General features: G+C 42.8%; 1 protein-coding gene across 10 annotated transcripts in view; it reads left to right on the plus strand.

Moving 5' to 3' along the window:
- Positions 1-23,578, plus strand: part of AKAP9 (A-kinase anchoring protein 9) — a 969,300-nt gene that overhangs the window by 513,418 nt on the left and 432,304 nt on the right. Inside the window, exon 1 of one of the 10 annotated variants that reach the window (XM_069211625.1) lies at positions 8,954-9,344. The exons of the other annotated variants lie outside the window; for them this stretch is intronic. Coding sequence (XP_069067726.1) covers positions 9,084-9,344 — 261 coding nt within the window. The 5' untranslated portion in view covers positions 8,954-9,083. Of the gene's footprint in view, positions 1-8,953; positions 9,345-23,578 lie in introns of those variants that run through there. 10 annotated transcript variants of the gene reach the window in all.

Consider the following 23,578-nt stretch of genomic DNA (forward strand, 5'->3'; position numbering starts at 1 on the left):
CGTGACAGGACCCACATCAGAGACTGACCCCGGGCACAAGAGGCAGACCCCGGCACTGGAGACAACCAGCAGCACACTCTTGCAGGACACCGGGTTGCCGGTTCAGATCGCCGCCGCCGTAGTAGGCTGCCTGCTAAAACACGCAGGGAGATCTACAATACTCAGAATTCTCTGGGTTTCCTGTGCGCTAAGTGGCGCGAAAGTGCTGCCACGCCCCCCGGGCCCTTAAACTGCAACAAGGTACACTGCACCGGGCAGGGGCAAGAGACGGGACTGGGCCTAAACTGCCTAAACTGTAAATTATTTGTAGTACATCTTGACTACGCGGTTTTGTGTTTTGTATTGCTGAATTATAGCTGGTGGTACTTACTGCAGCCAACCAACCTATGATGGCTAACTGTAATAACTCCGCCAAAAAACTAGGGGCTACTATGCTTGATAACTACCTGGTTAAAGTGGTTAAAAAGATTAATAGTGATCGTAGAGTCTCCCTAGGGAAAGGAGGTTCCCCTGTTCAGACACACCCTAGTTCCTCCCCACATACAGTGTCTACCTTTGAGGATCTGGGCGCCATCACTGATCAGGATATGATACTAACTGACTGAGGCACAGATATATTCTAATCCCTTAGACTCAATGGGTACAACCGGCGAGAGCCCATTTAGCCCCGTGGTTATGGCAGATACTCCCCCCCCCAACCAGCAAGAGCAGTTAGGGCTTGTTGAAAGTCGTTGGGCAAAAGAGGAGCGGGAAGGTTAGCAATTCTCGAAAGTCCCTCGAAGCAAAAACCCATACTATTAAACCAAAGGGGTTAGACGGGGGGTCTGATAAGCCAGCGGGTTGCTGTCACAACAGGCAGTATATAGAAAATATACTGGCAACAGTAGAGGATAAGCTAGCGGCAAAAATGGCTGAAATTTTTAGCATACTATTGTTGAAAATTGAAGTACTTACCCAAGAGGTCCACAGTTTGAGGGTACAAGCCACATCGACACCAGCAGCTGTACTAACGGTACCTCTTGGTTTACCATCTGGAAATTGTGTTGAGCAGGCAATACTCACGGGCAGCAGTTTAACACATAAAGCCCCATGTAACGAAACAAGTTTGGAGGCGGAGCCCACTATACCTAGGGTACCCGAAGTGATTCGAGGGTCCCTAGAGGGTAGGCCACAACCAACTCGAGTCCACAAGGAAGTAAGAGAGCACATCAATAATTATAATGTTAGGATTGATCTCCCACCTGAGGCCGCTCCATTTGTATGTATATTGTCAGGAGTGCCAGAACTTAGTTCAGGTAAAAAAGAAGGTTACAATGACTTAAAAAATAAAGTAGCCTTCTGGTTTACTAAGAATAGACCCCTCCCCCCTACCATTGATGGTAAAATTTTAAATGTGAGAAGGGTGGGTTGGCTTGGCCACATGATTAAAGATATTCCAGGTGATCTGGTAATAGTTAATTTCAGGAGTACAAATGTGGTCCCATTTTTGCGAGGCTGGTGCCCGCAACTTGCAGATGGACCAATAGTCACTTGGGAACTCCCAGATTTTTATCCTACGGTGTATCCCGAGGTGAAGGTGCCTTCCCAGATTAATAAAAATGTCATTAACCCTCCCAGGGGCTGGTTCGCACCAGAAAGCATTGAACCCTTGATTACTGCCGGGAGATATGGGCTGTTATCCTGTCTAGATGAGAATGATTGACTGATTGGTAGAGAAGAAATAGTTAATTTAACTTTATTGAAATCCCCCCACATAGAAGATATAAGCTGGAAGGCTATTGCCACAGATCCAAGTAATAATCCTGACATTTCCCCTGTTGGTACATTGTCTGCATTACCCAATTTTAGTATGGACTCACCCACTGCTTTAGCTGAGTCTGTTGACATGTTATCAAGGTATATATCCTGGAACATAGCCGGTCTGGAGTCCAGCCAGTGTATTCCTGATTGGAGGGACTTCATTGATCAGGGCGATATAATTGCATTCCAGGAAACATGGGCTATCACACCGATATTTCGGGTGGGGTATCTGAACTTTAGCAAGCCAGCAATTAGAGGCCAGAAAGGGCGTCCTGTTGGAGGTCTTACAATTTGGGTCCGCCAAAGTGCGGGTGTTAGAGTTGAAGAAGTGTCAATTGATAGTCCAGACATAATTGCCTTAAAGATAAAGTCCAACCAAGGTACAAACATCCTGTTGGTTAATATTTATGTCAGGGGCCTCCAGGGAGGAAGGGTTTCTCCGACCCTCCTCCTGTTGGATGACATTTTATCAGGTTCAACGAACGATGGCCACAAGATTGTGATGGGGGATTTTAATACTTGTTTTGAGCCCTTGGGTATTGAGGACGGCCCGCTCACCGAGGAGGAGGATCTATCCTGGGGTATTCCCCAACTTGAGATACCCTCGATTGCTAAGTGGTCGAGCTCAGCCACCTATATCAAGGGGCTATGCCTGGATATGGGTCTAAGAGCTGTTAATGGAAGGGTCAAGTCAGATAGGAAGGGCAGGCATACGTTCAACAACGGCAGACACAGTAGTTGTATCGACTATATTTTGGTCGATGTGAGGCAGTGGTTTGCAGTTGTTGATATGCTAGTTACGGAACGCCCAGAGAGTGATCATGACCCGCTGGTTTTGACCTTAAGGGATTCCAGCTTTCAGAGGTCAGAGGGTAGTGGTCCTAATATAACAGCACAAGAGGTCATTGTGAGCAATGACATGCGCAGGGTACGTTGGCCCAAAATAGCCGTTGACGCTGGGGCCCGTAGGGCGATAAGAACCTTAGTGTCTAGCTCTGTGGAGCTTTTAAACAATTGTGGCTCACAGGACGAGATTAACAGCGAACTTATACATACCCACTCTGACTTGTTTCAGGAACTTTAAAAGTTGTTCATCAAACATATCCCTAAACAACCTAGGCCCAAGAAATACTCATCCCCTACTTGGTTTGATAAAGAGTGTAGTTTGACAAAAAGAGTTCTCTTTGAGGCTATTAAAAACAAAAATCATAGCCAGATTAGATCTTGTAGAAAACTCTATAATGAGGCAAAACGCAAAGCAAAACAAAAGTGGGACGAGGAACGCTGGCTTATGCTGTCAGAAGCCTGTGGTAAACGCAACATGCAACAGTTTTGGTATCTCATGAGATGGGGTATCTCGCAGGACGCCCACTATAGCCCAGCATCTGTCTCTAATCATCAGTGGGTAAAAAAAATTGAGGATCAGTTTAAGTGTTATACAGTAGAAGTGACTATACCCTACCGTCTTGAGCCCGCCGAGCTGTTAATATTCTCAGCTACTGAAGTTATCAATTGCCTGCAAAATATTCCCAAAGGGAGGGCCCCTGGCCCAGATGGTATTCCAGCGGACATTTTTTTTGGAAGACCAGGACCTATGGGTACCTTATATACTCCACCTGGCGAATGCAGTTGCTGCAGGCGCTAAAATTCCTGATTCATGGTATGGGGCAGAAATCCTTCCTATATACAAGAAAGGCGATCGCTCAGTACCCTCAAACTACCGGCCTATCAGCCTTATTGATGCGATCCAAAAAATTATAGTGCGCCTCGTCTTAGGGAGGATACAGGAATGGATAACAGACTCAGATATTTTGACTCCGTTGCAGGCGGGCTTTAGACCTCATGTAAGCACCCTTGATCAAGCCTTTCGTTTTGCCCTCTTATATTGGAAAACAGTTTTTTTGGGTAAGGGCAACTTATATGCAGCTTTTGTGGATCTAAGATCTGCATTCGACTTGGTTCCTAGGCCTAAATTATGGGATTGCATACTGGAACAGGGAAGGCCCAGGGCTCTAGTGCGACTCCTAGTGAATCTTCATGCACACACCTATGCCCAAGTCCGCTGGGGTAAGCCTGGCGAGGTTACGGACAGGTTCCATGTTTTGAAAGGTGTTAGACAAGGATGTGTCCTGGCTCCCACTTTGTTTTCCCTGTTTATTAATGGGGTTACCAAATATTTTGCAACACATCCCACGGATGCTCCCCAGATAGCGGGAATGAAAGTACCATTGCTCATGTTCGCGGATGATACCTTGTTATTATCAAAGACTAGGCAAGGGCTCCAACAGGCCCTACTCAGATTTGAGTTATTTTGTGACGAGAATGAGCTAGAAGTAAATGTTTCTAAAACAAAATTTATGGTACTAAGAGGTCGAACACAAACTGTGGCAAGGGTCAAAATGTGTGGTGCTATTCTTGAGCAAACTAATGAATTTACATATCTGGGTGTGCATTTTAGTGACAATTTTAGTTGGAAACCCCAGATTGATATCCAAGCACTTAAACATGCTCAACTAGGCGGAGCCCTTCTTAAGGAATATAAAAGATCATTTACCCGCCCGATGTCCCCACTTATGGAAATCTATGGGTCAAAAATTCTTCCCTCAGTCTTGTATGGGGCAGAGCTTTGGGGTTATAGCAATCTGGACCGACTGATGCTGGCCCAAAACAGATTTACAAGAGGGGCGGTTGGTCTTCCGAGGTCATCCCCACGTATTCCGCTCCTTTATGACCTTGGGCTCCAACCGGTGGAAGACCAAGCCAGATTTCGGCCCTTGGCCTTCTGGCGGAGGTTGTGGTCTACCCCAGAGCTGTTATTATATGCGAAAGCATGTCTCGAGGTAAGGGACACCCTAGGATCTGATAAGATTGGCTGGTTTAAGGGTGTTAGAACCACTCTTTGTGCCATGGGTCTAGGTGCCCTTTGGCACAACCCTGACTCAGCTACCTTTCCTTCAAAAAAAGTGCTGAAACAACTATATTGGGAATGGGTGGTAGGCACAAGACACTCATCCCTTATAGGTAGTTCCCTTACAACAAAATTTTTACACGTGAAAGATGCCTCTGCAATTGAAAAGTACTGGGATGTTATAACAAAACCCATGGACCGTAAATTATATCACCAAGTTAGAGTGGGCTCATTACCATTAAGGTGTTTAACCTCCACCTGGGGTACTGGTGGCCCAGATAAATGCCCATTGTGTACTGAAATGCGGGAAAATGTGAGCCATTTGTTTTTTGTTTGTCCATTATATGCTGCCCCAAGGAAGAAGTGGTTGGTACCCCTATGGAAAAGTCTGGGCACACAATCGGCCGAGACTGCTTGTAGGATCCTTAAAACTGATCCTTCACCTACTATAGCAATAGGGGTGGCCAAATTCCTGGGGTGGGCATGGATAATTCGTTTTGAATCACTAAAACAGCTACATGTTTTAGATAAGTAAATTATCCTGAATTTTAGAACTGAGCCTTTTTAAAGTAATGTACTCCTTTTTATTATTATGTTAAAATATTTAACAAATGATGCATTAGATAGATTTAATACGTTCTTAGTAGCTTTTATGAAATATTGTATTTATTGTTATAATCATTAGCACTGACAATTTTATAAGTATTATGACGTGTAGCATGTCTTTTATGATGAAATATCGAATAAAGACTTCTTTGACTTGACTTGTTATGTTTTTGGCATGTTTCAGGATTTATATATAATGACGTGAATAAGCCACTACACATTTCAGATTTTGGCATGCCCATAATCAACTTTTGTACTTGCGGTATTATCAGCCACACACTGTAGGTGATTAAGCAAACTTTGCTGTGACAATGCTGGAAAAAAACTGCATTTTTAGGTGGAGCATACTTTTCCGACTTGTTGGTATCGTTAGTGTGTAGGTCCTAAATAAGTAAATTTACAAGGAAAGACGCGTATAGGTCTATGAACCTTTTGACTCGCTTAGAATAATCCTGCCATAATTCTAACATAGTACACTATAATCAATACAGAAAAATCAATAATCATTAGCCATAAAAAAACACACCTTTAGTCAAGTTTAGTAATTTTATTTCCCTTTGGTTTACAATACTGAATCATATGGATTAATACTCAGTCAATTTCAGAATGCATTTAAGAACAATATTACTTAACCAGAAGACGCCGGAAACACAATCTAATTAAGGCTTGCATCACAATACATTCTAAAGCATCAGCATAGATCAATAATAATAATTAGCTTCAAGAGTTCAGCTCTGTCCGTAAAGTTCAGCAAAACAGTTTGTCAAAATTTGTCTTTGTAATCTGTCAATTGTCTGTTAGGAAAACCCGCATCTAACCCAGATTAGCATCAGCATGTGGGGCTTCATGCAAAACCATTTAGAACAAGAATTTAGAAAACATTCTAGCTAAGGAATAGCTACCAAGATAACACAGTTGGTACCTAGAAAGGAAAGGCACAAAAAATACATTTCAGTCAGATTTTTATACCTACCTATCCACAGTATGGGTCAGCAAACAGAATCAGTCTTCATCCTCAGGTCATCAGTTGATCAGTAACACATCAGGCTCTCAGAGAGTATGAGCCCAATGACAGAATCTCGAATCTCTTCTTCTTGACAGTGGTCTGCCTAGAATATGAATAGGACCTAATCTCTCTCCTAACATATGAACATCTGAAGTATTTGCCCTCTGTCACGTTGTTATATCAAAGTCACCCAAACTATCCCCTAATTTCCAGTTGGTCACTTAATCATACGTTATTACTCTGTCCAATATTGTCCATATACCAAATCTACAAATTCTAATATTTCACACTTCACACGTTGTTGATTGGTTCACTTTACGATGTTCTCATCATCCGGCTCATTAGGTATCAAAATTGTTGCATCTTCATTTCCAGTCAGTGTCTTCACTGTTCATGTCCTGGGAAAGTACATCTAGCACATTTTACACACAAATCATTACTTTGCGAGAGATCTCCTCTCCGTCAGTTGTCATGGAAAGCTTCGGTTAAGCATTTTATTAAACAATGGGCATTTCACAGTTAGTTCACTTTGTCAGCATATTTCATTAAATGCTAAGAGATATAGCTTCTGCATGAGGCTTGGTAAAACTAGGTCAAGACACTTGCAAAATAAAGGCCTACAATTAATACGCTAAAGCATAATTCATATCCTTTCATATGACTTAATACTACTTTGGTGTATTACATTTTCAATATTTCTTATGTGTTAATCATTCATTTAGTACATTTCGTGAAGACTGGTGGCCATTCTCTGAGGTCACTAATTCAAATGTGCACATAATTTTCTACGCTATATTATTTTCTACAAATTCATAATTCTAAAAAACATGGACATTCAGTAATAATTTCTTATTAAGACATCTGTGTTAGCTCTATGTATCTGGGCTTTCAACCAAACGCAGCGCATGCCCATCACTTTCACTCCTTCATGGGCTTGCCTTTCAAAAATCCTTTGTTATAATTGGTAAGTGCTTTACCTTTGTCCCTCCTTCGGGCGGTTTTGTTACAGCCTTGGACATCGACCATGTTACATGGATAATTGCACTTTTGCTGTTACGTTTGACTGCGAGCGAACTTCTTTTTCCTTTTGTGTCTCTTCTTTGCGCTCACGGCGGCCTTGGCGCATTGAATTGGCTCACTTATGTCAGCTGTTTTATTTTTTATTTGCACTTTGTGTGGCAATAAAAGTCCAGTTAGGGGATTTACAACGCTAATAGCTCTAAAGCGATACCCATTGCATTGCAATGCTTGTTCTAGTTTATTTGTTATGTGACTGAGCAGAAATATATTTCTGCGTGTTTCCCATGAGCTTTCACAGGACCGGCCGGTGCCCAGCAGCGACCTCACTTGCTTCATATTTGTTTCTAGCTTTACGTTTATGCGCTCCCTGAAATCCGTTTTTTCGCGATGTATAAAGTTCCTCCTGCCACCCTCCGTTTTCCTTGCTTCTGTGACATGCAAAATGTAAGGCCTGTTGTACAGTTCGGCGAAAAGTAAATTCCCCGTTCAGTGGGCAGTCAGTTGAGTAACTGAGCGCAGGCTTTACTTGGTTTTAGTCATCTAGTCCCAAGGATTTGCGCCATCGCGGTTTTGAATTAATCGGATCATTTAACAACATTTTTAATAGTCAGTAGACTGCCTTACTAATTGACCTGCGTGTTCCGAATCCTACCATTTCCAACCAACACGTAGTACTCTTAACTAGCATAGAAATATTGGGATGTAAAGTTCTTGAAATAACGGTTGGAGTCACATAAAAAATGTCTCACCAAGCGACTATTTTGTTTGTACAGCCGCGTCAAAGCCAGTTTGTTCGAAACAAGAAATAAAGTATTCTAGGTTTTATTCCGTAAATAATGCACTCCACGTTTCACTTTACATATTAGCCCTGAATAAACAGTGCAGTGAAGTGTCATTTTACCTCAAGTAAAAGCTGTGTTGGCTGCTTTAAGACACTGTGACGTGAGATAAATACTGAGATAGCCCCGGTGCCCCCACGGAGAACTGAGCATGTGGCGTTTCAGGTGAGGTCCTTCCCCCGCCCCAGACGCGAAGAAGCTTCTTTGCTTGTTGGGACGGGAGCAGGGGGATCCGGCGAAGGGCTGTGTTTGTTTTTGTAAGTTCTGACGTGGAATGGCTGTCCTGTCAGGCAGGCTCTGCGGGGGCGTGCCCTCCGGTGGCAGGTAAAGGTGTCAGGCCACGCCCCCTGCCTCTACCTGCACTTCACGGAAGACTGACAGCGTCTCTCTGCACAGCACCGCCGCTCTCTTCTCTCACAAAATGGCCTTTCTTGCTTCGCCCGCTGCACCAAGGACACACATTTCGGGGTTAATACTATACCTAGAGGTTTCTTACTGATTCGCTGCCATGGGGATCCCACGCTGTTTACTAGTTCCCGCCGAGTTAAGCCTGCTGACTGGACTGCTACCGTGTTCCTGCTCTGACAGAGAACACGAGCTGGCTTTTTAAACCTGACCTGCATTATTCATGCCGGTGCCGTGCTTCCCTCGCTGAAATCCTGTTGAGAAGTTAAAAGGACTCGTTGGACAGCTATTTGAAGTCTTTTTTGCCCTACCCGCAGACTTCTCGCGAATGTTTACTATCCGCCCTGTTATTTACCTGGGACCTTCCTGAGTCGTGTGAGAGGAACTGTTTGTTCAAGGAACTCCCACGTTTCTCTCAGAGGACTGGCACTAGTGTCGCGCATCTCGATTCTCGCGCAGCGTGCGGAGCTCTTTGAGATGTGCTCGAGGCCTGGGGGACATGGCAGTCAGTGCAATGGATTCCCACTGCTCCTCCTGGAGTTCCCAAGTGCTCGGTGGTCTGTGGCCTTCGGGCCAAGAGGAGGATGTGTATGAAGTGGAAACTCTGGTGCCTTTACCAGATCCCCATCCGTTCACATGGGAGTTGAACGATAAGAACGCAATCGTTGTGAACACGTCGATTGCACACGTGAGCCACAGGCAAAATGGCCATTTACTGAAAGTTGTCTCGCAAATCTCCTTGCCAACCCCTCCTTACAGCGTAAGTATCAAAGGGTTTTACGTTTTGGGAACCTTTAGGATCGTTGAAGCAAAATTAAGAATTATCTTTGTCATCATCTCTCAAAATGAATTACTTACATTTCTATGAATATTGGTGTACGCGTGCGTCTAAAAAAAGATGCGTATATAGTTCACATACTGCCATTTTGGACACAGTTTCTAGTTTTAAAAGAATAGGATTTTCCCTTTGTTGTTGCGTGTTACTGTAATTCCTCGTCAGGATGTGCTGCCTGCGGCACATTCAGTGTCTCCGGATAGAACATGATGTCATAGTTTATCCTCTCTGGTAATCGTTACAAATGTCGACATTGGGTCTAGTACTATTTAGTTGCTAAACATCTGTTGTGCAGTCATGTTTTTGTGCTGCTCAGAATTCAGTCCAAGTCTCGGTAACATTTTATGGACCCATAGCGGGTAATGAGTTTGCTCTTTGTCAGTGTTGTTTACCCTGGCCAAAGTCAAGTGCCAAGGCTCTTTTGCAGATGTCATGTTTTAAAGTTTAATAATAATTTTGTGCTAATATATATTTTTTGCAAATGTACATATTTGAATATGTTTGCTCCTTAAGACAGTCGTGCTGCACGTGAACCAGTATATTTAACTGTAAAATGTATAAGTATCCATTCTAATTTTCATCAGTTTTTCTAACCTCTTAAACTGCAATAATATGTTCTTTTAACCTGGTCATTAAGACTGAGGAGTAGGTACTAAAAAGATGCATGTAGCGTTGTACGTACTTCAGTGTTTGCAGATATATTTACCACAAGTCAAACATCACCAGTACAAAAAGGCGTGCAAGGGGTTTGAGATTTCTTTTTGAGTGGGTACCTACAATGTAGGAAAGTGCAATTTTGTGACACTCGCTATAAGCTTAATATTATAACAGTTGTGAGCCTCATCCCTTTGTTGTGTCATACCTTTGCATTTGATTTGTAATGTGGATGGCTTATTTTTGCAAATGTTATTGCTATTTTCTACCTTCTTGACATTCTTGGCTTTTGCTTTAATTTTCGATCTGTGACCCAACTACACGAAAGAAAGTCCTCTTTCTATTTTATGGGATTTCTTGACACCCTCTAAAACTACAAGAAACTCCTTAATCGAAATAACTGATCCATGGTATGAGAATAGGGCGCTTCTCTCTCTTAGACCTCTCATAAAAAAGGCTGTATACATGTGGAGATTGAGATCCTGCGAAGTATTTTCATTACAGTACTACTCCTACATGACTTAAAAAACCTTCTAAGGAAAAAAAGAAACGAGAATTATAGCAAAAAAGGAATCTAGTTGAATAGTTAACAAAATTCGAATTTATCATCTTTGCATGAGTCTTAAAGCTAAAATGTCCTCAAAATAATATTCAAGGGCTATATTAACAGGCTCAAACATGGCCGTGCTTAGATCCATTCTTACTAATGTTAGTTATGGTTTTACAAAAATGCATGTCCGTTTAAGGGCCATATTGTTGCACATTACATTTTAAGTAGACAAATCATGACTAGCCATCCACGGGGCCCTGATTCTGAAGCTTGGGGACCTTGGTTTTCTGTTATGTTACAAATTCAACTGTTTCTGTATGCTTAAGTCAGTTTGTTTTTTAAATATTTGAGAATGCTGCACAGTGTATTCCCTTTGGTAGTGTTCCCTCTTTTTAAACACTGATCAGAGGTTCCCTTTATTCATTCTTGAAACTTGTGTGTGTGCACGTACGTGGGTACTTGAAGATGAAGGATCACAAGAACACAAAACAGCCAGCCAGGATAAAACTCCTAATTCAGACGGATAGAGTGAGTCTCTGAGAAATGTAATATCCGAGAGAGAAGTGACCCATAACAGATGTGTACACACTACAACTTTTCGGTTTCCACATTCCTCAGGTAGTACAAGATTGTTTGCTCATGAGGTGCACAGCTGACACTGCTGGATTTTCAAAAAGCATCTTGAATGAATATTACTGCATATCTCAGGACTGCATTGATTCCACACTTCAAACGGGGTCTACACACTCGCACATTTATAATGGGTGTGTGTATAGCTGTACCTCGACAAGTAAACAGAACAGTATGTGGCTCTGATTATCTGAGTGTGGCCATACATAGGATTTCATCAGACAACGCTCATATATATTGTATGTCTACAGTGCAGCCACAGATACATTGGCAGCAGTGTGCAATGTATCTGAAACGTCTGGCCTCTGAAAGAGTTCAGTTGGCCTATCTTCGTCTTAGAAATAAAGTTGCTATATAAAGCCCACGATATAACAGCAAACATTGTGAAAATTGCTAAGACTCATGCTCCAGAACAATTAATAGGCTTTGAATGGGGACGTATGTCCCGACACACTCTGTTCATGTGTTGTGCTGCATTTGGAAAACCCTGTCTGAATTGTTAGAGATGAATGTTGACATTTTGGTTTACTCTGGTACTTAAAAAAGAAAAACTGATAGCTAACCCGACACATTTTGTTACACACCCAGATATGGCACAGACTTTGGTTAACCCTGCTGCATCACTTCTGGAATCCAGGTACTAGACCTGGACTGGTGCTTGGCTGTAGACAGAATATTGTTACATTAAAAGGGGTTGCCTACATTTTGTTTAAATATGGGTACCACTGAGACAACTCCTTGGGCTTGAATAACCATCATACATTAATTGTAGGGCCGTAATAACCATCCTGCCAGATACAAACAGTGGTGGGAGAAAGTGCACACACATGCCCAGTACCACTGCACAGCCTGTGGCATATCACTGAATAGTCCACTTACTTGGTGTAAAATGCATACCCAGATTCAGCAATGTACTGATTCTCATGTTTGGTTTAACATGTTTGGTTGGCCATTTTATTTATCTCACAGGTAATAAAAAACATTTAAAGTACATTTGCAAGTTCACAGATGCATATTTTTGTGTGCATTTTGATCTTCAAAAGATTTTGTAAATATTGATTTCCCCAAAAATCGTATTGGTTCATTTACGCTGCACTTTCCTTGAAATACTCTAAAACTTGGCAGTGCTAAACCTAGGGTTGTTTCCAAATGTAAGAAAGTGGTTAAGGAGGTATATCTTTCTCCAGCCTGTCTGGTCTTTGAAGGGAAACCGTACATTTGGTCTCATAAGTGGGCTGTAATAATAATTTCATAAAAACATTAATAATGAACAATATGCAAACTAGCAGCCTTCACTTTTGTCCTGTTTTGGCCACACAGCTTCACATTCGTTTTCTGTATTTCTACGGTACCAATTTCCAAGACTGATGGTATGTTGCTAGCATTCTGGTGCTGTACTGCCACACTCATGTGAGGAATTGTTCTGTCACTGCAAGCTCCCTCCACCTTAGACTATTTGTGATGTATCTTACAATTTCAGAACTTGTCCGTAAACACAATCCCATCACAGTTAATTTATCTGAGACACAGAGACTTGATCCTCATCACACAGATAATCAGTGAGAAATATCAACATGATCAAAGGCGCTCTGACCTTCAGCTGTTATTGCACACTATCTAGGCTGGGTAAGAGAAGTCAGTTTCTTTTGATGAACATGAAGAGAAATAAGGGGAAAACCACCAGTTGTGTATACAATAGTTATTATGTTAATACAGATTCTTAAAGTGCTCTACAACTGAAGGATCTTTTGTTGTGGATAGATAGAACAATCCAATCCAAGTCAGTCCAGTCCGACCATGAGGAACGCACCACTTTTTATGAACTACGCAAATGCAACAGTAATGATGCCTCTGCCTTTGTTCCATCTTAAAGTTTAAGTATTCTCTTTTCAGCAAGATACTCAACAGCAAATCTCATCATTTTTAGGGTCGAGCCTGCGTTGCATGCGCTCGCGCATGCGTTTCGCAGGGAGACTCTTTTGTATTTAGAAAAGGGCTCGGAGCCCTGTCAACTTCACGTCAGTGGTTTTTATTGGTTGGTGGGCTTCCATAATAAAATCTGCTTGCTTTCATTAGTCGAAGGCACGCATATGCCATGCCTTTTCCGGTGGCTAGCCCTCCTCCAGCGCAGCGACCAAGTACAGAAAGCATGCGAGGCTCGCTGTTTTCCATCGGGCTCGTGGACTTTTTTTTCTCTAATTTACGAGCTCGATCTCGCTAGGCAGAAGTTGAGCGCTTTACATACTTGATTTCCCTTTTTCGGGTTATGTACATAAATGCACTTTTGCCCGATAGGTGAAAAGTCGGGTTAGGAGTTTACAACGCAATCGGCTCTAACATGAGCAAACGCGAGACACAATGCACTGTAAATGCTTGTTTTGTTTGGGTACGTTGGACCAATTACTGTGCCCGCAAACTAAAATCTTACTTCAGTGTACCTATTCTGTCTTTTTCTTCCAAAAGGTGTGTTTGGTACAAATACGTTTTGAACCCTTCAAACATAACCACTGCTGTTGTTTTACAAGTGGTTTGACTATCAGTCAGTGGGATCCATCAACTCCCTTTGTGTTCTGAAAGTTTACTGTCATTAAGGAGGGTAATTGACAGAGAAGTGATCACCACCTAGAGATAACAGCTTATACGTATAGCACATGCTTAACAGGAGCCATATTAACTCTATGCCAATACACGCAGAAGATAAAAAAGGATACAGGTTTATTGTGTGTGATTTAGTTGATTTTAGGCAAACCACCTGTTCTGAATGTGACTTGATGACAGTATTAAAAGTGCAGGCATTTTCTCGTAAATGTGCACTGTAGTTGGCTTTTGTAGCATGCTAGCATCTTGCTAATAATGATAGTTTATTTATGTTTTACACAGAAATACAGCGAATCTCCTTGGAACATTTAGGAAACCAAGTCCGTTTTCATATACATGTTGTCAACTATATTGCACAAAATCGATTCCCTTCAGCAAAGATTTTTACCTATGAAGAGAGGAAACGCACAGCAAATACCAACGTCAAATGTGCAAATTGAAATTAGTTTGAGGCGTGTATTACTTAAAGCAGAGTCAAATTGGAACCAGTATTTTACTTCTCAGGCAAATGTATCGGTCTTTGCTGAGGATTTAGACATTCTCGAGCTTGCCTAACAGTGACAAAACCTCAAATGACTGAAAAGTGAACAAGCAGCATTGCGAAAAAATCAGCATTGTTGAATTGGCTCCCAGTAGTGCGCACATACGTTGTGCTTTTAGCCACAGCTAAACCAATGTTCTCTTGTGATAGCACATATCTGATCATTCCCAGAGTTTCCTAGACAACCTGCTGTTTACCTTATTTGCGCTCTCTGTGTCATACTCTGTCATTTTATCTTAAATTTTCTGTTCCTCCGTTTCCCTCGCTCGCTATCTACTGGGCGCCTCCTTTTCTCTCTTCTAGAACCCACTCTACTTCTTCCAAGATAATGCAATTACCTTTACTTTGAACTATTTACTAAACAAGCAAGAATTTACTCATGGTGCCAATGTTTAAGCTCAGTAATGCCAGCACAGTATTTGTTGTGATAAACGGGGTTTGTGTGTGTTCCTTCGCTGAAAGTCCAGTGAGTTGTAGATGGGCGGGAGTACAGCGTGTTAACGGCTGCTTCACCAGCCTGCATCTGCGAGTAGTCCAATTCGGATCTTTGTAAAGATACATTACCTTTAAATGAGAAGTTTTCTCTTAAATTTTTCACTCAGAGACCCTCTTCATAAATTAATAAGTGTTGCCCTGAGAGGATGGCTCAGCATGGCAGAATGATTATTTTGTAGAGCAACCAATCCTTACACATTTGTCACTCAGGCAGCTTTATTGGCAAACTTACAGAACTCACATTCCTTAAATGGCTGCTGCTAAGGTGCACATTAACTGCACATTATAAATATTCTGACTTTTTTCGAACATTAACTTCCAAACCCCTACCCACCATGGCTAATTTTTACCCACCCTTGCTCTCTCCTGCCCTTTTTTATCAACATGTGAAACATTAACATATTTTAACCAGCGAAAACGGATTCAATTTGCATCCTTGAATCATCACCTCTTCTCTGTCCGCCTGTCCACACTGCCCACATTGTGACTTTACCCACTCTTCCCCCATCAGTTTTCCAGTGTCTTCATTCCCTTTCATCAAGTATTTTCTGTTCCCAAACTCTGACAAGTGAACACCATCCTGCCTGAAGAATAGAGGCATCTTGTAGGTAATATCCATGTGGCTGACTACTTCAGTGCTCGCTCTTTGCCGAACCCAGCTCATTCTCTTCTTTGCTGTATCAATGGTTTCTGACTTTCTCCCTCCTCTCCTGGACAACAACCCTTCTGATCAGTCTTGCTTCTGCATATTCTAATGTGCAATCTTTCTCTGTCTACATGTATGTTCACCACATCCAATGTCACGAAGAACATCATTGAAAATATTGCCTAAAAAGGCCAAACTCTCAGGCAAATGTGCCCACAGATCTGACCTTAGACAGTAAGATTTGTAATATTTATTTTCTAATCGCCCTCCATCCATCCCTCATCTGTCCCCATGCCCTTGACCCCCCATCAAATATGCATCAAACAAATTCACCCCATTCCTCTCATATGCTGAGGAGCACTACCCATAGAAAGCCACTCCAGCCAATTTCCCCACAGTCATCACTGGATATATGCTCTCTTCCACCATTAGCATCACAGATTGCACCACGTCTCTTTTCCAACCCGTCCACGTCTCTAACCTTTTTCCCTTCATTAGTCCTCATACATTCGGTCCATGCTGATCTATAGGATGAGTTAGTTGATGCTGAGAGTATATGTTCAGCCAGAATATGTGCTTTAATCTCCCTAGCACCTACAGTTCCTCCCAGCTGCACCGCCTCTGGCGCCAATCCTGAAATCAAGGCAAAACATCCTGTAGCGCATTCTCCACACCCAGTGCATGCCTTGCTCGAAACAACAGATTTAGCCACAGACTCCTTAGCACCAATACCCTTAATAGTCTCTGCACCCACCGGTGGCTTGCAGACAGTTTCTTAAACACCCTGACTACTGCCTAATTGTCTATAATGAAAACACTTCTATATTGCTCGGCTCAGGTCCTCACAACTCCATTGCCAGTAGGACAAAAACCAGTTTCAAAAAGGCAAACCTGTGGTTAAGTCTACTGCAGTTACTTGGCCATTTTTTGGCACACCATCTCTAGTTCCAATATAGGCCAAACCCCCAGCCATTGACTCATCAGAAAATATCCGTACATCCTACTTATATGGATCTGGTGTCCTCCATATAGTCACTTTGTTGTAGTCATCTATGAACTTCAGCTGAAGTCTCAAGTCGTTTCATACCCCTGAAATTTCCTCACCCTGAGATGTGGCTTGTATGCACCCCTGTGTGCAGTCGCAATGTGTCTGCACACTGCTTTCTGTGGAGTGGTCGCCCTGCAGCTTAAATTCAGGTGCACCAAAAGCTGCAGCGTCTTACTTCAGTTCACACTTGATTCTGTGGATGACCTTAGAAAAAAAAATGTCCACTGGGTCTTGATCTTGGCTGCTGACAGCGTGGACTCCATTGCCATCCACAGCTCTACTCCCCAAAATGTCAGTGTTGTTGTGAGGCCCTCTGCCTTTTCTACAGCAGTCTTCAATCCCAGATATTGGGCCACCTGTTGCGTCGCCTGTTAGTCTGGCACAGTCCTGGCTGCCTGTCCTCCCCACAAAACATCATTTAGGTAATGATTCACCTGTTCTGAACTCGTTATATCCTTACCACCAATTCTAGGAATGTGCCAAAGCAGTGGTTCCCAACCTATGGTCTGGGGAACCCTGGGGGTCCGCGAAGCCTCCTCAGGGGGTCCACAACTGCTTAGAAAATTTAATAATAATAACAGATTTGGTCCCCAGCTTTCAATATTCACTCAGTGAGAGGTCCCCAGATTCCAGTAATGATTCATTGGGGGTCCACAGAAGTCAAGAGGTTGGGAACCACTGTGCTAAAGCATTCATATGCTGCACAAGCCGCTGAACATCCCATAGGCATGTCTTTTTCAGCATAGTATTCATAGTATCTCCAACAGGAGAAAATCATCTGAGTAAACTGGCAACAAGCCGACGTTGATTGGATGTCAGTCTTTCCCATTTCCACACCTTTGCCACAACATCTCACCAAGGTTACTGCCTCGTCAATTCCAGTGTAAGTCACTGCATACTCGTCTTTTGAAATAGTAATTGACTGACTCTTCCCTGAACACGACATATTATGAGTCCTCCTGTACTCTACAGTTGCCTTTTTTGGAATTATTCACAATGGGTAGATCATCAGATTCGGAACTGGGAACATCATGCATGAACCTATACAGTGACCACAAATGGGTTGTTTTGTTGCAATTCCAGCACGGGTCCTCGCTGTTTGTTTGCCCCCTGCATATTTTCCAGCAAAGATTTAAACATATCCACATTTTTTCTGGCCCATATATTTTCTCCCATTCTCAGTTGCAAGTGGCTGCCCAACGGTACTGCAGTTCCATGAACAGAAGCTTCAGGGGCCTCTCTGTTCCCCCTGTTTCTTTATCGTTCTCCTCTCATTTGAGTCCTTCTGTCCCTCCTTCCCGACATTTGGCTTCTTCTCGTCACCACCTTCTTTCACTCCTGCAGCACCCCTGCCAATGCTTGCCTTCCTTTTGAAACCCCCCTTTCCTTCTCCCTCACATGTGTGAGCATGCCCTCAAAGCCCCCTGATTTCAGTCCTGCCTTACCTGTCTCCATCATAATTTCTCCCAGGATCCCCACCACCTTTCATCCACTGTAGCATAACTGTCTTTCCGTCTGCTTTTCTTTGCACATTTCCACAACTCAGCATACCCCCCTGGCTATACTCTGTTCCTTCCCACACTCTTCTCCCTATTCACCTTCCGAATTTTGAATCTGGTGGAGTGGAAACCACGCTGTCCTTGTCCTTTAGTCATATTTACTTCTGCCTTCACTCCTGCCCTTCGGCTGCTGTTTTTTCTTTCCTCTGAGCCCTTTCTAATGTCACCTGAGGTTCACCCTCCTCCTCAGTCCTTCACCCCTCTGGTGCCCTGCGCTTTATCTGCACTGTCCACTGTCACTTGTTCTGGCATCCCCACCACCGATGCCATTTTTTTCCAGGTCCCTGCCTGCCACCCATATGACTGGCTTCTCATGCTCCTCCTCCAAGCTCATTGCCTCCTGATGAAAACCGTGACAAGTCATCCAGGAGCTCTTAGCTTTTCCTCACACATGCTCTTGCCATGATCAAACCACATTGCTTTACTGCAAGCTGTCAGCATTCTGAGCTCCGCTTCTCTCATGTGCTGTGTATACCCTGCATTGCTTGTACAATGCTAATCATTAAGCCTTCCAACGTTCATGAGGTCCTTTTTCGTCTGCCTGCCAGCTTTTTCCCTACTCCTGTGTCCGTCATCCTCTTTATTGGTGTGGAGGGTGCATTTTTCCCTCCAAACCTCCATGCCAATGGCCTCCCCTCTTTGTATCTGCCAACTGCCCCCTTCTGACTTGATTCCTCTGCAAACCTCTACTTGCGTGGCTTTCATAAGCGTAGCCGCCTTCTTCCATGTTGCTTCCTGACACCACTCTGCCCATTGGTAAGGCCTGTTTCTCTTTGGGCCTCTGTTGCCCCACTACTGCCTTCTGAGGTCTGTGACCTATCCCTAGTGGGCCTAACCTGCTTTGGGATTTATTCCTTCCACCAGTATTCTCTTCCAGTGCCCTGTTTGAATGGCCCAAGTTGGTTTTTCTCCTGGGAGACCTTGAGGGGCCCCCACTATTGTGTCTTGGGCCCTACCACTGCACCCCCTCCTAGGATTTCACATACCCCATTACTGCTACTGGTTCCCTCGCTGATGCTACCCTATTTGGCCTTCCACTCTGCAGTGCAGGGGGTCCGTGACCTGACATACCTCAGCACTCGCTGCTGCCAGGACTTCCTTGGAGTCCCACACCTGCTCCTTGATTGGAGATCTGGACACGGCTTCCTCCATTCTTTTCGGCATGCAGAGGGGAGGTGTTTTTTTCATTGCATGTGCTCTGTTGTCACATTTCACAGGCTTGCAGCATCCCCACAGAAACCAATGTCACTTGCACAGTTGCGTCCCTTCTGCCCCCTCCCAAATACACTGTGAGGAGAGGCCGGTTTCCTCCCCTCCGCGTGGGACCCGTTTTTACCATATGTACTGGAATTCCACAGTGAGATATTCTCTACGTAGGAACTAGTTGCTGGTTGATGAGGTAGCCACCTTTGTTCTTTGCTTCAAAACCTCGGTCTCTCAGGACCCCTTTTAGAAGGTATGTGAAAGAATAATTCTAAAGGGAAATTAGGTCTTCAGATCTTGTACCATTTCAGAATGTTCTGAAGTGCGTTATTTTATAACACTTTTAAAATCACTTGCATTATATATGGCTTATAAAATATGTGCTAATGAGTTTGATAGTGAATAACTTTTAATGTTGTTTTAGAAGTAACTTTTTCAAAGTTTTTAATTACTTTATGCATTCTTGCTATTCACATTACTTCATGTGTTGGTCTTCAGAAAGATCACACCCTGTTCGTTTTTTTGTTTTTTTTTCCGGTTGAATTAAATCACAACATCCTACACAACATTTGGAGGTTTTAAGGCTAATTATGAATTAAATAAAGAGACCAGGCTGGTCCTTATGGTACACTATTTGGCACAACCTTTCCTGCAAAGTAAGCATTACTAAGCAGACCTCTGTGCCATTTATTAATTAGTTGGTACCTTAACTAGTTCTTTAGTTTAGCCACCAAGTAACGACTCGTCAAATTTACAGTGATTCTATATTCATGGATTCTATTACCATGAGTAGATTCCATCCATCACTCTTCCATGATCAAAAATTGAGCTAATAACGATACAGAAACATGTAGTAGAAGACAACTCTGAGAACTAAATAGATAGGAAATACTGATCATAGACAATATGAAATGGAACCTGGAAATTATATTTCCTCCCAAATCTAAGCCCAGAAGCCATCCGTAGGGAGAAGCTGAGGCATGAGCTTCATCTGGAATAACTTAAGTGTGAAGTGCCCTTTTTTGTGTGCCAACCAGCAAATCACAGTAATGATCATTGATTGAAGACATTTATGCCCGCCCTCTCCCCTCCGGATAGGGCAATGTGCAGCTATTTTGAAAAATATAAAAGCTGAAAGGGTAAAATGCTTGAGTTTTGTAACAAAAAACTCAACAAAAATGCTTTCCTTGTATAGGAAATTACCTGACTGACTGAAACTTTGAGCTATCAGTGATGGTAATTTTGTTTTGTCTCCATTGGTGCTCTTAGGAGTCAGAGAGTAAGCATGCATGGAGTGTTTTACTGGTATTGTAAGCTTTTAGAACATGGAGTCGTTATGAGCGGGATCTTGCCACTGTAATTGAACTCTCTTATCTTGTACTGCACTTTGGAAAGTGACAACGGTTTGGAGATTGCTTGAATATTTTGGAGTTTCTCAATGTAGCCTTTTCAAGCCAGTGCCTCCAAAACATGGTGGGATATTCAGAGTCTTTACACTCTTTTCTCAGTACCTGTGAGCTCTGTTAAAGCCTTCTCATTATTTGCTTAAGGAATCTTGAAGACTGTCTGCTGTAGACACTGTGTGTTCTAATATTTCTGATCTATTATGGAGAGCAGCCATGGATTCCAACACTTATTTCAGACCATTTTATATTCCTACTTGAAATGTCTTTTCAACCTTCCCCTTCAGTTTTTGGTGTAATAATGTTGTCCTGTGTTTAAGAATGTATCTCCCCTTTCTTTTGGTTTGAAATGGTTGTCCCTTCCTATGCTAAATGTCTGGCACTTGCTTTTCTCTGCTTCCTATGCCTATTGTGTAAAGGAGTCATTCGATTGAAGTCACTCCCTCCTACCTTACTCATTGCTTCACTCTTGCAGGGGCACCTTCACAGGCATGCAAAGAGCAGGGCAATAGACTCCTCTTTTTGTCTTTGCTGGTTGTACATGACCTGGGAAAGACCATAAGCACTTTATGTCGCTGGACCATGTAGACATCTACAGTTTTATCCCCTTCTGTCGCCTGCAAGTGTGCTGCTGTGGGCTACAGAAAAGTATACAAAAAATGATAATGGGCATGCTTGAACTAATCACGGCCACTGATAAATACTCAGACCAGATCCCAATCCATCATCATTTTGCACACCATGACATCTCAGTTTGGACCCAGCCATATGCAAATCAGTCTCCACCCTGCTCCAGTTGGAAAAATATAGCCCAAACTGCCAGACAGGGCCCTCTCTAAACTTGGTTTGCAAATGGATGTGTCCAAACTGAAGTGGTATGGTGTGCAATACAACTATGGATTAGGATGCGGGCCCAAGTAATTACCAGTGGCTGAGATTATTCATGCATTCCAAGCATCTCTTTTTAAATATATTTCGCTGTTTTAAAGCAGACTCATCTCTTCTCTGATACGTCCCCAAGTTATCAGTTGGCACTGCGGGTCTAAGTCTACAATGTTGAGCCTCTTCCAATGCCCACAGAGTTGTCTTTTTCAGCAAGGTTTAGGCCTGGCACATTCTCACAGCTGTTGCTTTCTTGGAAGCCCTCCTGTAGTAAATGGCTTTTGCCGATGCACCCACAGAGGTGCTCAAACCATTGTGGCTTCTATGGGGCTTGGCATGCTTCGCTGGTCCTGGATTATATTCTGAAGCATTTCCTGCAAATATTCAGCCCCTTGACAAGGATGGTCAGTAAGAAATGTTTACTTTTAAAGCTCAGGTACACACTGGATAATGTGAACGAAAAGCTGTTCACACACTTGGCAGAGCACAACGATGCTTCATAATATGTAATCAAACTATAGCATATTTAGTGGTTATGTGTGGAGGCCCATGTGATATCAGTCAATTTAGTGTCATATCAATCAGTGTAGGGCATGGTGGAAAATATAAAGACAATGACTTCCTCACTTGACCAACGTGCTGATAATCTTGCTTCAAGAACCAGTTTTCAGTCTTGAACCGACCTTTAATTTCAAGGAGATAATTTTGTCTCAAGAAAAGTTGCTATACTATTGAGAAAATAGACGTTACTGCGGTTAGGTAAATCGTTCCTAAATAATCAGTGCAACGTCTGAAGGACAAAAGTCACTTTTGCTCTCAACATTTTCTCCATTTAACCCTGCTACCATCGGCCTTTTCACTTGAGATCAGCTAAAGGCTCTGACACGACAGAGTGGTCTGTTACATAACAAGAGGATAGGGGGATGTCATCTGTTGCTGGGTGCCTGGAGCAGACTGACCACTGGTTTAACGGTTGAAGTACTCGGTGTGCTCCCGAGCTTGCAGGACGTTGACGCCAGGGGTCAAACAGTTATTCAATGATTTTCACCCTTAAGCAATAATTGTATCCATTCTCTGTCAAGCCTAGACTTGCCTGCCACTGACTGCACCAGTACCCCGTGCTGGGATGTGTCTGCGGCTGAAGATAAATAGCGCCTTACAAGCTGGCACACAAATAGACATGTTTTAGGTAAGGTGCTAGTTATCGAAAGTGTTGAGGCACACAGCAGTAGATTTTTTAGCAACAGTGAAACTGACTTTATATTCTCGATTTCATGGCAAATTAAGCCATCGGGATATATAGATATGTATAAAGAATTGGTCAAAAATTGCCTGCGGACACTCCTCATTTACCCTGCCTCAGTTTGACGGATTTAACCTTGAACTAGAAGGGCGGCATTTTTGGAATTCAGCACAGCTTGGTGCAGATGCTCTAGTCGACGGAATGTGTAGGAAGCATAAATCAGTTTTTCATGAGCGGACAATGATAGCTCTTTACTTCCTTTTCACGGGACAATACAACTTTCTTCAAAATAGTTTTTGACCCACTGTTGGTCACGTTTTCTGTATCTGCTTTGAATAATTGATTTTTGTTACTTCATGGTAAACCAGGCCAACTAAGTCGATAGAAGCCCTTGATTAGAGATTTTTCCTTCCACGTTAATTATTTTGCATGACTGATCAGCCGTTAGTAATCCTATGCATTGAATATCTGTTGTAATGTATCACCCTACATATATTGTCCAGTTGAAGAGCAAGAGAAGACACTGGTTGATATACATTGTAGTGCAGCATCTTTCTTTCTTGATGAAGAAAATGATTTAAGCCTGACTCTTCTGTGCCTGGCTTTTTCGAGGTTTGAGCACAGGTTATTTTAGGGTTTGCTTGTGACTTCACATTGAGAAGAATTGTGGTTGCTGCTTGAGAAGGGTTTCACTCCCTCGACCAGCA

Source organism: Pleurodeles waltl, chromosome 10 (assembly GCF_031143425.1).
Source record: "Pleurodeles waltl isolate 20211129_DDA chromosome 10, aPleWal1.hap1.20221129, whole genome shotgun sequence".
NCBI classification, from domain to species: domain Eukaryota; kingdom Metazoa; phylum Chordata; class Amphibia; order Caudata; family Salamandridae; genus Pleurodeles; species Pleurodeles waltl.